We start from the raw sequence: 14,801 nt of genomic DNA on the forward strand, positions 1-14,801 counted from the left end.
CCGCTTTCCACCAACAGCATTCTTCTTTGACGTCTCCATTATTCATTGAACAAATTGCAAAAGATTCAGCAACACAGATGTCCAAATGACTGTGTGATTATGCGAGGAAAAGAGACGACTTTTAGCCGTAAGTGGTGCTGGGCTAAAATGTTCTGCGACATTTTCAACAGGAAACTCTGCGGGAAATTTAAAATGGTAATTTAGTAAACTAAAGCGGCCATATTGGCATGTGTTGCAATGTTAATATTTCATCATTGATATATAAACTATCAGACTGCGTGGTCGCTAGTAGTGGCTTTCAGTAGGCCTTTAAGGTCCAAGCTATTGAATATGCTAAAAAGAACAGTTAGCCGCTATGTTTTATTAATATACCGTAGCTGCGTGTGTCAAATATGAGTCATTAAATGACTCCCGCCTCCTGGTGGTAGAGGGCGCTAGTGATCCTTCTTGCGACTACTCGGCTGCAGAAGAAGTGACAACAAGCAGCAAGAGTGAGCAGCGATCGTTTATTTTTTCCTTTCGCTTGCACTTTTAACATGGAGGATTACATATCTAAAATAAAACTGGACTTTCAATGGAAGCAGGAGGTAATAAAGGAAGATCTCCATCGAGACAGAGAGACTTTAAAGACTGAAGAAAGATAAGGAAGACTTCTATAAACAAGTTATCGATGCTTTTGATCAGAAGGAACTGTGCATGGACTTCATTTATAAGTAAAGGTAAGACCATAATAACGTTCTTTTTTTATTAAATGTGCTTTTCATGATGGTATCCTTACATCACACTCAAATTTATAAGCGCAGGCCTAAATTTACCGCATGCCTTTGGTAAGTGCCGGAGTGAGAAGAGGTTTTAAATTAATAAGCATTGGTATACAAAGTATTTCAATGTTCGAATTCTGTGCTTTTGGGTATTATAGGAGTTCTTAGGACAATCTAGGTCACGGCAGCTCAGACCAGGAACAAAGCAGAGTGGGCGGGGCAGAAGTGGAAGCAGATTTGTACATGATAATAAATCATATTGTAGGTGTTTATTTATTACACTTTGCCCTCATTTTTGGCTGTTTGTTACATTTTTGTTGTGTTTTGCTTGATTGTAAAAGATACACAACTGCTCTGAGAAGTAAAATATGTTGTTAATATTCAGTGTTTTATTGTTCATATTTGATATTGTAAATACCACTTTTTTTATTTTCATGTACATTTTGGGTGTCTCATTCAGTAAAAAAAAACTGTAAAATTCCATTCCGTTTTTTGAGGTCTTTTTTAGAACCTTATCGGACATTGTGACTTTTGGTATTAGTATTCCTGGGAAAAAAAAAGGACAGATACATTTTTTCTCCCAATATTTTCCCAGCTCTGGTCTAAGAGGAGCATCAACATTTACACGGGAAAACTGGTAAAAATATGAAATTTCATTGCATCACAATAACTCACCATCTACTCAATTTTATACAATTTGGGGATGTAATGTTTCCTGAAATACTGCAAACATTTCAAAACAATCAAACGTGGCTTCCTTCACGTAGATTTTAGATGACACATCTTTCAAGATGGCTGACATCACTTCTTCCTGGGTTTTACAGAAAGTATGAGAATGTGTCAGCTGCTGCCTGCTCTTCGTGACTTATATAATAATTTCCTATTTGTCACTATATTCACACAAGGTTCAGATTTCTGATCTTCACGCTCAAACCAATATTTAAAACAATAAAAGCTTAGCCATTAAAACAGGTAAAAGACTAAGACTAAAAAACAATCAGTACATGTTAATTACTTTGGTCAAACGATGTCAGAGTGTGTAGAAGTACTTTTTGAGCACATTCAACAATACCATGGTAGTAATGATAACTGTGATAATAGTGACAATATTTGAGATATGAAATTTTCATTTTGTTACATCCCTAATGTGTACACACACATTTATATATATACATATATATATATATATATGTATATATATATATATATGTATACATATACTCAGAGGTGGGTAGTAACGCGCTACATTTACTCCATTACATCTACTTGAGTAACTTTTGGGATAAATTGTACTTCTAAGACTAGTTTTTATGCAACATACTTTTACTTGAGTATATTTATAGAGAAGAAACTCTACTTTTACTCCGCTCCATTTATCTACAATGAGCTCGTTACTCGCTACTTTTTTTTTTTTTATCGATCTGTTAATGCACGCTTTGTTTGTTTTGATTCTGTCAGACACACTTTCAAAGTAGGAACTACACATGCCTGCGTTTCACCAATCAAATGCAGTCACTGGTGACGTTGGACCAATCAAACAGAGCCATGTGGTCACGTGACCGTCACACGTCGAATCCGACCTAAACAAGTTGAAAAACTTATTGGAGTGTTACGTTTTAGTGGTCAACTGTACAGAATATGTACTGTACTGTGCAATCTACTAATAAAAGTTTCAATCAATCAATCAAAAGTGTAAAGGAAAACATACACTTTTTATTTCAACCGTACTTCCCGTCAAAAGCCTAAAGACTGATCGCACAGTTCCTGTCTTCACAATAAAAGCGCCGCTCCATCGCGCCTGCGCTAACAAAATAAGAGTCTCCGAAAGCCAGCGCAAACAAGCTAGCAAGCTACGGAGTTTGCCGCCAATGTATTTCTTGTAAAGTGTATAAAAACCAATATGGAAGCTGGACAAATAAAATGCCAAAAACCAACGACTTTCATGTGGTATTAGACAGGAAGGAGGAACTTTTGTTCTCCTCCATTTGAAAATGTGGACATTATCAGCACTATACTGTCTGATTCCAATCAATGCAAGTCATCAGAATCAGGTAATACACCAACTTATATTCTTGTCTTCATGAAAGATAGGAATCTATATGTTAAACATGCATGAATATTCATTAAAACACCTTTAACATGTCAACAAAAACGGCAAAATAAATAACTATAAATTATATACTGTATATATATCTATATACCTCTCTCTCTATATATATATATGATATGTGTGTGTATGTATATATGAGGTAGATCACCTCGACTTGGTCATTTATCATTTAATTGATTTACGTTGAAAAACATATTGAGGTGTTACCATTTAGTGGTCAATTGTAGGGAATATGTAGTGTACTGTGCAATCTACTAATACAAGTTTCAATCAATCAATCAATCAATTGATGAATGCCTATTGAGCCTATTAAGTGCTGTTAAGTTATTGTGGCTCAATTGTCCTTAATATTTTTATTTCAATGTATTATTATTTAATATATATTATTGTTTTAGTTGCTTAAGAGATATTCCTGGCTCTGAATTTGCTCATTGCTATTTTTATGTTTTTGTGCATTATTTGTTGCCGTAATCATTAAACAAACAGGTTACTCATCAGTTACTCAGTACTTGAGTAGTTTTTTCACAACATACTTTTTACTTTTACTCAAGTAAATATTTGGGTGACTACTCCTTACTTTTACTTGAGTAATACATCTCTAAAGTAACAGTACTCTTACTTGAGTACAATTTCTGCCTCCTCTACCCACCTCTGCCAATGACTGATTAAAAACAAAATAAATATAAAGCTATTATAAATAAATATTAATAAAAACGATTTTAAAGGGAAAAACCGATAAAAGGAAGTGCAATTTTAAAAACACAGAGGACCACACAACTCACGTAGAGAATAAAAGGGGTTTTAAGACGAGACTGAATAAACATTCAAGTGTGTTAAAGCTCATTAAAATACTTACATTCATGCTGGGAATCCGTTACTAACTTGGGGAAGTACTAAGTATAAATAACTCCTTCATCCCGACATTGCTGCTAGCTAGTTACATTTCTTACGAAAACACGATTGCCGCGCAATTTGAAAATCCTGACGTCATCAATAGTGGCCGCTTTTCATGACGTCATCCGCCCGCGCCCGCCAGGCAGCATGAGACGCTGGTGGCGCACCGCCGCGACCTTGTCGCTGGGAGCGGGTCTCGGGGCGTCGGCAGGCCGCCTGTGGACGCACACGCCCGGCGTAGAGCACCACCGAGATGGCGGTCTCCTGGAGCAAGTCCCCGTGGTGCCGGTACCGAGCGTCCACGCCGCCGAACTGACGGTGCGTGCCTTCGATGACGTCACGCGTCAGTGCTGACGTAATATTATGTCAAAAGATAAACAGCCTTTTTATGTTTAATATTGCTAGCTGGCTTTGTCACAAGGTGGATGATGACTTTCATTCTCTCTTTAAACATGAAGATCACATTGAACAATAATACACAATAATAATAATTACACACATTGACTAATAGTAACACACATTAAATAATAGTATTAAACAATAATAATAATAACACACATTGACTAATAGTAAGGTATATTCATGGCTGAGATATGACCAAATACTTCAAAATACTTTTTGGTGGCGTCCAGGTGAGTCCAGGTTCCTCTGGCGCGCTGATGAAGTACGGCTTCCCGTCGCTGAGCCACGTGAGGACCAGGGAGTCGTACGTCAGCTCGTACGACCCACGGACCAGGACGCCGTCGTGGGTCATCGAGCGGCTCAGCGGCACCTCCCTCAGCGGCTCGGCGGACAGGAAGTTCTGCGACTTCAAAGAGGACGACAGGTGAGTCCGCCGGACTTTAGGTGGCGTGGGATCGCTGAGACCGACGCCGTTTGTCCCCGCAGCCTGCACGTCTACCACCGCGCCACCAACGCCGACTACAAGGGGAGTGGCCTCGACAGGGGTCACATGGCCGCAGCCGCCAACCACAAGTGGAGCCAGAAAGCCATGGAGGACACCTTCTACCTGAGCAACGTGGTCCCGCAGGTACATACTTAAGTCCTGGTCTAAAGTCTACGTACACTTGTATACATACAGCGATGTTGATATTTGCTTACATGTTCCTTGGCAAGTTTACCTGCAAGAAGGCGCTTTTGGTAGCTTCTGCTTACATTTTCCCCCACAAAATTGCTGCAGTTCAGCTAAATGTGTCGCTTTCCTGACATGGACTTGTTTCTTCAGCATTGTCCACACCTTTAAGTCAGGACTTTGGGAAGGCCATTCTAAAACCTTCATTCTAGCCTTTCCTTTACCACTTTTGAGGTGTGTTTTGGGTCATTGTCAATCAATCAATCAATCAATGTTTATTCATATAGCCCCAAATCACAAATGTCTCAAAGGGCTGCACAAATCATTACGACTACAACATCCTCGGAAGAACCCACAAAAGGGCAAGGAAAACTCACACCCAGTGGGCAGGGAGAATTCACATCCAGTGGGACGCCAGTGACAATGCTGACTATGAGAAACCTTGGGGAGGACCCCCCCCCCCCAAAGCAATGGATGTCGAGCGGGTCTAAAATGATACTGTGAAAGTTCAATCCATAGTGGCTCCAAGACAGCAGCGAGAGTCCCGTCCACAGGAAACCATCTCAAGCGGAGGCGGATCAGCAGCGTAGAGATGTCCCCAACCGATACAGGCGAGCGGTCCATCCTGGGTCTCGACTCTGGACAGCCAGTACTTCATCCTTGGTCATCGGACCGGACCCCCTCCACAAGGGAGGGGGGGACATAGGAGAAAGAAAAGAAGCGGCAGATCAACTGGTCTAAAAAGGAGGTCTATTTAAAGGCCAGAGTATACAGATGAGTTTTAAGGTGAGGCTTAAATGCTTAACAAAGACATGCCTTCCTGCTTGGAAATCAATCAATCAATCAATCAATGTTTATTTATATAGCCCCAAATCACAAATGTCTCAAAGGGCTGCACAAATCATTATGACTACAACATCCTCGGAAGAACCCACAAAAGAGCAAGGAAAACTCACACCCAGTGGGCAGGGAGAATTCACATCCAGTGGGACGCCAGTGACAATGCTGACTATGAGAAACCTTGGAGAGGACCTCAGATGTGGGCAACCCCCCCCCCTTTAGGGGACCGAAAGCAATGGATGTCGAGCGGGTCTAACGTGATACTGTGAAAGTTCAATCCATAGTGGCTCCAAGACAGCAGCGAGAGTCCCGTCCACAGGAAACCATCTCAAGCGGATCAGCAGCGTAGAGATGTCCCCAACCGATACAGGCGAGCGGTCCATCCTGGGTCCCGACGAGCGGTCCATCCTGGGTCTCGACTCTGGACAGTCAGTACTTCATCCATGGTCATCGACGCTAACATGCTATTTACCAGCGGTGCTTAAGCAGACATGGCACAGAGATGTATGGATAACCTGCAGATGCATTTGCAACTATATTATGTTTCCTCCCACCCACATTTAATGCAAACAAACACTTACCAATCGACGGATTTAAGTTGCTCCAGTGTCACAAGATGCGAAAGTCCTGACCGTTTGGTCCGCACATTTTACCGGCGATGCTAACGCAGCTATTCGGCCATGCTATGGCTATGAATAGCGTCAATAGCTTCAGTTTCTTCTTCAATACTTTCATACGCCAACCATCTGTTTCAATACATGCGTAATCTGTTGAATCACTTAAGTCGCTGAAATCCGAGTTTGAATCCGAGCTAATGTCGCTATATCTTGCTGTGGTATTCCCATTGTTTGTTTACATTGGCAGCACTGTGTGACGTCACAGGGAAATGGCCAGTGTCTTCGCAGAGAGCCCAAAATAAGGCACTTTAAAGCTTTATTTAGGGATATTCCGAAACCGGTAAAACTTTTGAAAAAAACTTCAAAAAATACAACAAGCCACTGGGAACTCATTTTTATTGTTTTTAACTCTTTTGAAATTGTGATAATGTTCCCCTTTAAAGCAGCAGTTCCATTGGCAGCAAAACAAGCCTAGAGCATAATACTACCACCACCATGCTTGACGGTGGGTGTGGTGTTCCTGGGATCAAAGGCCTAACATATTGCTGGGTATTGTGGCCAAACTGCTCCATTTTTGTTTCATCTGACCACAGAACTTTCCTCCAGAAGGTCTTATCTTTGTCCGTGTGATGTCAGATGAAACAAAAATGGAGCAGTTTGGCCACAATACCCAGCAATATGTTTGGAGGCCTTTGATCCCAGGACCACCATCCCTACCGTTAAGCATGGTGGTGGTAGTATTATTCTCTGGGCTTGTTTTGCTTTAAATGGGACAATGAAATAGGAGAATTAACTCCTAATAGTTCAGGACAAGCCTAAACCATCAGGCCGGAGGTTGGGTCTTGGGCGCAGTTGGGAGTTCCAACAGGACAATGACCCCAAACACACCTCAAAAGTGATAAAGGAATGGTTAGAATGAAGGTTTTAGAACGGCCTTCCCAAAGTCCTGACTTAAATGTGTGGACAATGCTGAAGAAACAAGTCCATGTCAGAAAAGCAACACATTTAGCTGAACTGCAGCAACTTTGTGGTGAAAAATGTGCACAGAAGCTTGTGGATGGCTAGCAAAAGCACCTTATTGCAGGTAAACTTGCCAAGGGACATGTAAACAAATATTAACATTGCTGTATGTATACTTTTGACATTTTCAGTAGAGCCATAATAAATTCATAAAAGAAGCAAACTTCATGAATGTTTTGTGAGCAACAAGTATGTGCTCCAGTCACTACATCACAACAAAATAAGAGTTGTAGAAATGATTGTAAAGTCCAGACAGCCATGACATCATGTTCTTTACAAGTGTACGCAGACTTTTGACCACTATACTACCGCGTACAGACACACACACACACACACACACACACACACACACACACACACACACACACACACACACACACACACAGGGGTGTAACGGTACACAAAAATTTCGGTTCGGTACATACCTCGGTTTAGAAGTCATGGTTCGGTCCATTTTCGGTACAGTAAGAAAACAACAAAATATAAATTTTTGGGTTATTTATTTACCAAATTTGTAAACAACTTGGAGAAGGCATTGGACCGTGTCCCTCGGGAAGTCCTGTGGGGAGTGCTCAGAGAGTATGGGGTATTGGACTGTCTTATTGTGGCGGTCCACTCCCTGTATGATCAGTGTCAGAGCTTGGAAGTCGGACCAGTTTCTAGTGAGGGTTGGACTCCGCCAAGGCTGTCCTTTGTCACCCATTCTGTTCATAACTTTTATGGACAGAATTTCTAGGCGCAGTCAAGGCGTTGAGGGGTTCCGGTTTGGTGACCGCAGGATTAGGTCTCTGCTTTTTGCAGATGATGTGGTCCTGATGGCTTCATCTGACCGGGATCTTCAGCTCTCACTGGATCGGTTCGCAGCCGAGTGTGAAGTGACCGGAATGAGAATCAGCACCTCCAAGTCCGAGTCCATGGTTCTCGCCCGGAAAAGGGTGGAGTGCCATCTCCGGGTTGGGGAGGAGACCCTGCCCCAAGTGGAGGAGTTCAAGTACCTAGGAGTTTTGTTCACGAGTGAGGGAAGAGTGGATGGTGAGATCGACAGGCGGATCGGTGCGGCGTCTTCAGTAATGCGGACGTTGTACCGATCCGTTGTGGTGAAGAAGGAGCTGAGCCGGAAGGCAAAGCTCTCAATTTACCGGTCGATCTACGTTCCCATCCTCACCTATGGTCATGAGCTTTGGGTCATGACCGAAAGGATAAGATCACGGGTACAAGCGGCCCAAATGAGTTTGGGTCTCTCCCTTAGAGATAGGGTGAGAAGCTCTGCCATCCGGGAGGGACTCAAAGTAAAGCCGCTGCTCCTCCACATGGAGAGGAGCCAGATGAGGTGGTTCGGGCATCTGGTCAGGATGCCACCCGAACGCCTCCCTAGGGAGGTGTTTAGGGCACGTCCAACCGGTAGGAGGCCACGGGGAAGACCCAGGACACGTTGGGAAGACTATGTCTCCCGGCTGGCCTGGGAACGCCTCGGGATCCCCCGGGAAGAGCTAGACCAAGTGGCTGGGGAGAGGGAAGTCTGGGTTTCCCTGCTTAGGCTGCTGCCCCCGCGACCCGACCTCGGATAAGCGGAAGATGATGGATGGATGGATGGATGGGCTTTATCCTTTTAACATTGGGAACACTATAATAATTCTGCCCACGTTAATCCACCTTAAACTGCCTCAAGTTGTTGCTTGGATTAAATAAAATGTAAAAACCTTTCTTCTACATATAAAAAGTGCAACATCAAACAGTTTCCATTGAAACTGTTTGATGTCAACTCATCATGCTTAATTTATTACAGCATTTGGGAAGCCTGTAGTTGACTTTTATTATGTAAATGTTGTATTTTTATCAACATGTGATAGCAGGGACCCTGCTATTCAAAACTAGGCTGCTACATTACTAATGATTCATGTAACTATAGCTGAAAAAATAGTATACTTGCAATAGGAGAGACTATTCATCCCTGAACACCATGGAGTTCAATGAAATAACAGACAGACAGGGCTTTGCTGCCCCTAACACACACACACAGCAAAATGAGCTAACGTTACGCTAAAAGCTTATTAGCCTTCACCTCAAGCCAGCTGGGCTGCAGTTTAAGTTTCTAGAAGGTCAACGGGCTCATAGTGATGTTTGTAATTAGTTATGACTGGGAACTGTTTAGTATAATTTGGGTAGTCTGCTGCTCCCCTGCTAAACGAGTAACTCTGCTCGACGCTAAAGCATTGACTACATCGCTCTGAATACGCACTGCTGATTGGCTTTGTATGTAACCAATCAGATGGTTGGTGCTTACTGCTCTGACAGAGGCAGAAAGCAGAGCAGCTTGTGAAGACTTCTGCTTCCAAACTTGTTCGGTACGCCCGTGTGCTGAACCGAAAACCCCGTACCGTTACACCCCTAACACACGTACATTGTGTCCGCAGAACCCTCACCTGAACCAGAAGGCTTGGAACAACCTGGAGAAGTTGTGCCGCTCTCTGACCAAGCGCTACGCAAACGTGTACGTGTGCTCGGGTCCGCTCTACCTGCCCAGGTAACGCTGCTTCTTCTTGAGGTGTCGGCCGCAGTGGGCGGAGCTTGATGCGGCAAACTTGACTTTCAGGCAGGAAGCGGACGGCAAGCTTTACGTGCGCTATCAAGTCCTGGGTCGCAATCACGTCGCCGTGCCGACGCACTTCTTCAAGGTGGGTGGCGTGCCGGTGACATCAACTTCCTGCCGGCTGACGACGTCTCCCCCGCAGGTGCTGATCCTGGAGCAGGCCCAGGGCGAGGGGGTGGAGCTTCGATCGTACGTTCTCCCCAACGAGCCCGTGGACGAGAAGATTCCTCTGGAGCGCTTTCTGGTTCCCATAGAAACCATCGAGCGGGCCTCAGGACTCCTGTTCGTCCCCAACATCATGAAGAGGAGCGGCAGCCTGCACGCCATCACCTCCAAATGACCCTCGCCATCAAAAATGGCGTCCGACTTTGTTTCTTACTGCAACCCGAGTAGGAGCCCATTGTATTGGATTTCTGTCCCAAATAAAGCTCGTAGTTTCTTTATGGATGTTCATATTTGTGACAAGTCTTGAACACTACATCAGCAAATAACACGTGGAAACGATTACATTATTTTAAAAAATGAGAACATCTAGATCAGGAGGATTCCAGACAATCTTTCCTGGTCCACAAGGTAAAGAGTTCCACACATCTATTGCTGTATGGCCAGTGTTTTATACAGCTGGATGGAGTGTGGCATGAAGGACTTCTTCAATCCAACACTAAGAATCCTGATGGAGTATGAACTCTTGTCCCCCCAATGGTCTGCTGGACTTGGGTGTCCCTGATGTCCAGCACTTTGTCCAGTGTCCTCCTCTGCCTTACTGACACAATCGCCTCCAACTGCACGCCAACACTACCACCTACTCAGTGGTCTAGTGGTTAGAGTTTCCGCCCTGAGATGGGTAGGTTGTGAGTACAAACCCCAGCCCAGTCATACCAAAGACTAAAAAAATGGGAGCCATTACCTCCCTGCTAGGCACTCAGCATCAAGGGGTTGAAATTGGGGGGTAAATCACCAAAAATGATTCCTGGGCGTGGCACCGCTGCTGCCCACTGCTCCCCTCACCTCCCAGGGGGTGATCAAGGGTGATGGGTCAAATGTAGAGTACAAATTTCACAACACATAGTGTGTGTGTGACAATCATTGCTACTTTAACTTTAACAATAGTATGGCCGGCTTTCCGGATCAGTTTGTCCTTTTTGCTGGTGCTGCTCCCCCAACAAACTACTGCAAAATACAGGGCCACAACAGAACCCCCAATTTGGGGGCCACATTGGGATGAAAACACATATATATATATATATATATATATACATACAAACCCCGATTCCATATGAGTTGGGAAATTGTGTTAAATGTAAATATAAACAGAATACAATGATTTGCAAATCCTTTTCAAGCCATATTCAGTTGAATATGCTACAAAGACAACATATTTGATGTTCAAACTGATCGCAAAAAATCATTAACTTTAGAATTGGATGCCAGTAACGCGTGACAGTAAGTCGACCACGTTTCCAGTGAGGGTTGGACTCCGCCAAGGCTGTCCTTTGTCACCCATTCTGTTCATAACTTTTATGGACAGAATTTCTAGGCGCAGTCAAGGCGTTGAGGGGTTCCGGTTTTGGTGACCGCAGGATTAGGTCTCTGCTTTTTGCAGATGATGTGGTCCTGATGGCTTCATCTGACCGGGATTTTCAGCTCTCACTGGATCGGTTCGCAACCGAGTGCGAAGCGACCGGAATGAGAATCAGCACCTCCAAGTCCGAGTCCATGGTTCTCGCCCGGAAAAGGGTGGAGTGCCATCTCCGGGTTGGGGAGGAGACCCTGCCCCAAGTGGAGGAGTTCAAGTACCTAGGAGTCTTGTTCACGAGTGAGGGAAGAGTGGATCGTGAGATCGACAGGCGGATCGGTGCGGCGTCTTCAGTAATGCGGACGTTGTATCGATCCGTTGTGGTGAAGAAGGAGCTGAGCCGGAAGGCAAAGCTCTCAATTTACTGTTCAATCTACGTTCCCATCCTCACCTATGGTCATGAGCTTTGGGTCATGACCGAAAGGATAAGATCACGGGTACAAGCGGCCCAAATGAGTTTGGGTCTCTCCCTTAGAGATAGGGTGAGAAGCTCTGCCATCCGGGAGGAACTCAAAGTAAAGCCGCTGCTCCTCCACATGGAGAGGAGCCAGATGAGGTGGTTCGGGCATCTGGTCAGGATGCCACCCGAACGCCTCCCTAGGGAGGTGTTTAGGGCACGTCCAACCGGTAGGAGGCCACGGGGAAGACCCAGGACACGTTGGGAAGACTATGTCTCCCGGCTGGCCTGGGAACGCCTCGGGATCCCCCGGGAAGAGCTAGACGAAGTGGCTGGGGAGAGGGAAGTCTGGGTTTCCCTGCTTAGGCTGTTGCCCCCGCGACCCGACCTCGGATAAGCGGAAGAAGATGGATGGATGGAAGGATGCTACAAAGACAACATATTTGATGTTCAAACTCATAAAACTTTTTTTTGTTTTGCAAATAATCATTAACTTTAGAATTTGATGCCAGCAACACGTGACAAAGAAGTTGGGAAAGGTGGCAATAAATACTGATAAAGTTGAGGAATGCTCATCAAACACTTATATGGAACATCCCACAGGTGTGCAGGCTAATTGGGAACAGGTGGGTGCCATGATTGGCTATAAAAGCAGCTTCCATGAAATGCTAAGTCACTCACAAACAAGGATGGGGTGAGGGTCACCACTTTGTAAGCAAATTGCCGAACAGTTTTAGAACAACATTTCTCAACGAGCTATTGCAAGGAATTTAGGGATTTTACCATCTACAGTCCGTAAAATCATCAAAAAGATCAGAGAATCTGGAGAAATCACTGCACGTAAGCGATGAAATTACTGACTTTTGATCCCTCAGGCACCAAAAACCGACATCAGTGTGTAAAGGATATCTCCACATGGGCTCAGGAACACTTCATAAAACCACTGTCAGTAACTACAGTTGGTCGCTACATCTGTAAGTGCAAGTTAAAACTCTACTATGCAAAGCAAAACCCATTTATCAACAATATTCTCAAACTCCGCCGGCTTCACTGGGCCCGAGCTCATCTAAGATGGACTGATGCAAAGTGGAAAGGTGTTCTGTGGTCTGACAAGTCCACATTTCAAATTGTATTTGGAAACAGAGGACGTGGTGTCCTCCGGAACAAAGAGGAAAAAAAGCATCCGGATTGTTATAGACGCAAAGTGTAAAAAGCCAGCATGTGTGATGGTATGGGGGTGTATTAGTGCCCAAGGCATGGGTAACTTACACATCTGTGAAGGCACCATTAATGCTGAAAGGTACATACAGGTTTTGGAGCAACATATGTTGTCATCCAAGCAACGTTATCTTGGACGCCCCTGCTTATTTTTGCAAGTGTTACAACAGCGTGGCTTCGTGCAAAAAGAGTGCAGGTACTTTCCTGGCCCGCCTGCAGTCCAGACCTGTCTCCCATGGAAAATGTGTGAAGCGTAAAATAGGACAGCGGAGACCCCGGACTGTTGAAGGACTGAAGCTCTACATAAAACAAGAATGGGAAAGAATTCCACTTTCAAAGCTTCAACAATTAGTTTCCTCAGTTCCCAAACGTTTAATGAGTGTTGTTAAAAGAAAAGGTGATGTAACACAGTGGTGAACATGCCCTTTCCCAACTACTTTGGCACGTGTTGCAGCCATGAAATTATAAGTTAATTATTATTTACAAAAAAAAAAAAATAAAGTTTATGAGTTTGAACATGAAATATGTTGTCTTTGTAGCATATTCAACTGAATATGGGTTGAAAAGGATTTGCAAATCATTGTATTCTGTTTATATTTACATCTAACACCATTTCCCAACTCATATGGAAACGGGGTTTGTACTTAAACGTGCAGCTCAAGTGTGTACTTAAACGTGCAGCTCAAGTGTGTACTTAAACGTGCAGCTCAAGTGTGTACTTAAACGTGCAGCTCAAGTGTGTACTTAAACGTGCAGCTCAAGTGTGTACTTAAACGTGCAGCTCAAGTGTGTACTTAAACGTGCAGCTCAAGTGTGTACTTAAACGTGCAGCTCAAGTGTGTACTTAAACAACAGCTCAAGTGTGTACTTAAACGTGCAGCTCAAGTGTGTACTTAAATGTGCGGCTCAAGTGTGTACTTAAACGTGCAGCTCAAGTGTGTACTTAAACGTGCAGCTCAAGTGTGTACTTAAAGGTGCAGCTCGAGTGTGTACTTAAACGTGCAGCTCAAGTGTGTACTTAAACGTGCAGCTCAAGTGTGTACTTAAACGTGCAGCTCGAGTGTGTACTTAAACGTGCAGCTCAAGTGTGTACTTAAACGTGCAGCTCAAGTGTGCACTTAAGCGTGCAGCTCGAGTGTGTACTTAAATGTGCAGCTGAAGTGTGTACTTAAAGGTGCAGCTGAAGATGGCCGCTAACCTGCAGCCATCATTAGTTCCACTGTGGTATATTTCAGTGAAGTTCTTCATTCCTCCTCTGCTGACGTCTACTGTAGAAGGAAAACGAGGGAAGTTGATGGCTCGTCACAATAAAAGCCTCATTGTGACACCACTTCCTGTCCAAAACTTGAAGGGCTGTGATGGGTTGCCATGGCGCTAACTGTTGTCCACCAGAGTAAAGTCTTCCTCGTCCTCGTCCAGCGAGAAGGCGGCGAGCAGCGGGTCAAAGTCGTATCCGGCCACTTCCTGCTCCGCCCCCAGGCCGCCAAGCTTCTGCAGCGTCTCCTGGAGGCGTGGCCTCTCGTGCTGCTGCAGGAAGTCGATGATTTCTGGGGAGCAGTGCGGATCCATCAGACAGACATACACGGGGTCAGGGGTCAGACGGGTCGGGGGACTACAAACCTCCGTAGGACCGGCGGAACCAGTTGGGAACTCTGGAGACTTTCAGCCTTTGGAAGATGTCCTGGGCTCCAACTGGAGTCATGCTG

General features: G+C 44.4%; 2 protein-coding genes across 2 annotated transcripts in view; one reads left to right on the forward strand and one right to left on the reverse strand.

Moving 5' to 3' along the window:
- The first annotated feature begins 3,877 nt into the window (after positions 1–3,877).
- On the forward strand, positions 3,878–10,347 carry endog (endonuclease G). The gene is made up of 6 exons (XM_061893975.1): positions 3,878–4,083; positions 4,398–4,591; positions 4,654–4,795; positions 9,729–9,838; positions 9,908–9,989; positions 10,047–10,347. The coding sequence occupies exons 1-6, from the start codon at positions 3,913–3,915 to the stop codon at positions 10,242–10,244; spliced, it is 897 nt and encodes a 298-aa protein (XP_061749959.1). The 5' UTR covers positions 3,878–3,912; the 3' UTR covers positions 10,245–10,347.
- The window catches only part of LOC133548976 (transcription termination factor 1-like), a 33,141-nt gene continuing 28,667 nt past the window's right edge, over positions 10,328–14,801 (reverse strand). The window contains exons 10-11 of the mRNA XM_061893963.1: positions 14,716–14,798; positions 10,328–14,642 (exon numbers count right to left, since the gene is read on the reverse strand). Of these exons, the coding sequence (XP_061749947.1) occupies positions 14,470–14,642; positions 14,716–14,798 (256 nt within the window). The 3' untranslated portion in view covers positions 10,328–14,469. The remainder of the gene's footprint in view (positions 14,643–14,715; positions 14,799–14,801) is intronic.

This window comes from Nerophis ophidion, linkage group LG01, assembly GCF_033978795.1.
Source record: "Nerophis ophidion isolate RoL-2023_Sa linkage group LG01, RoL_Noph_v1.0, whole genome shotgun sequence".
Lineage (NCBI taxonomy): Eukaryota > Metazoa > Chordata > Actinopteri > Syngnathiformes > Syngnathidae > Nerophis > Nerophis ophidion.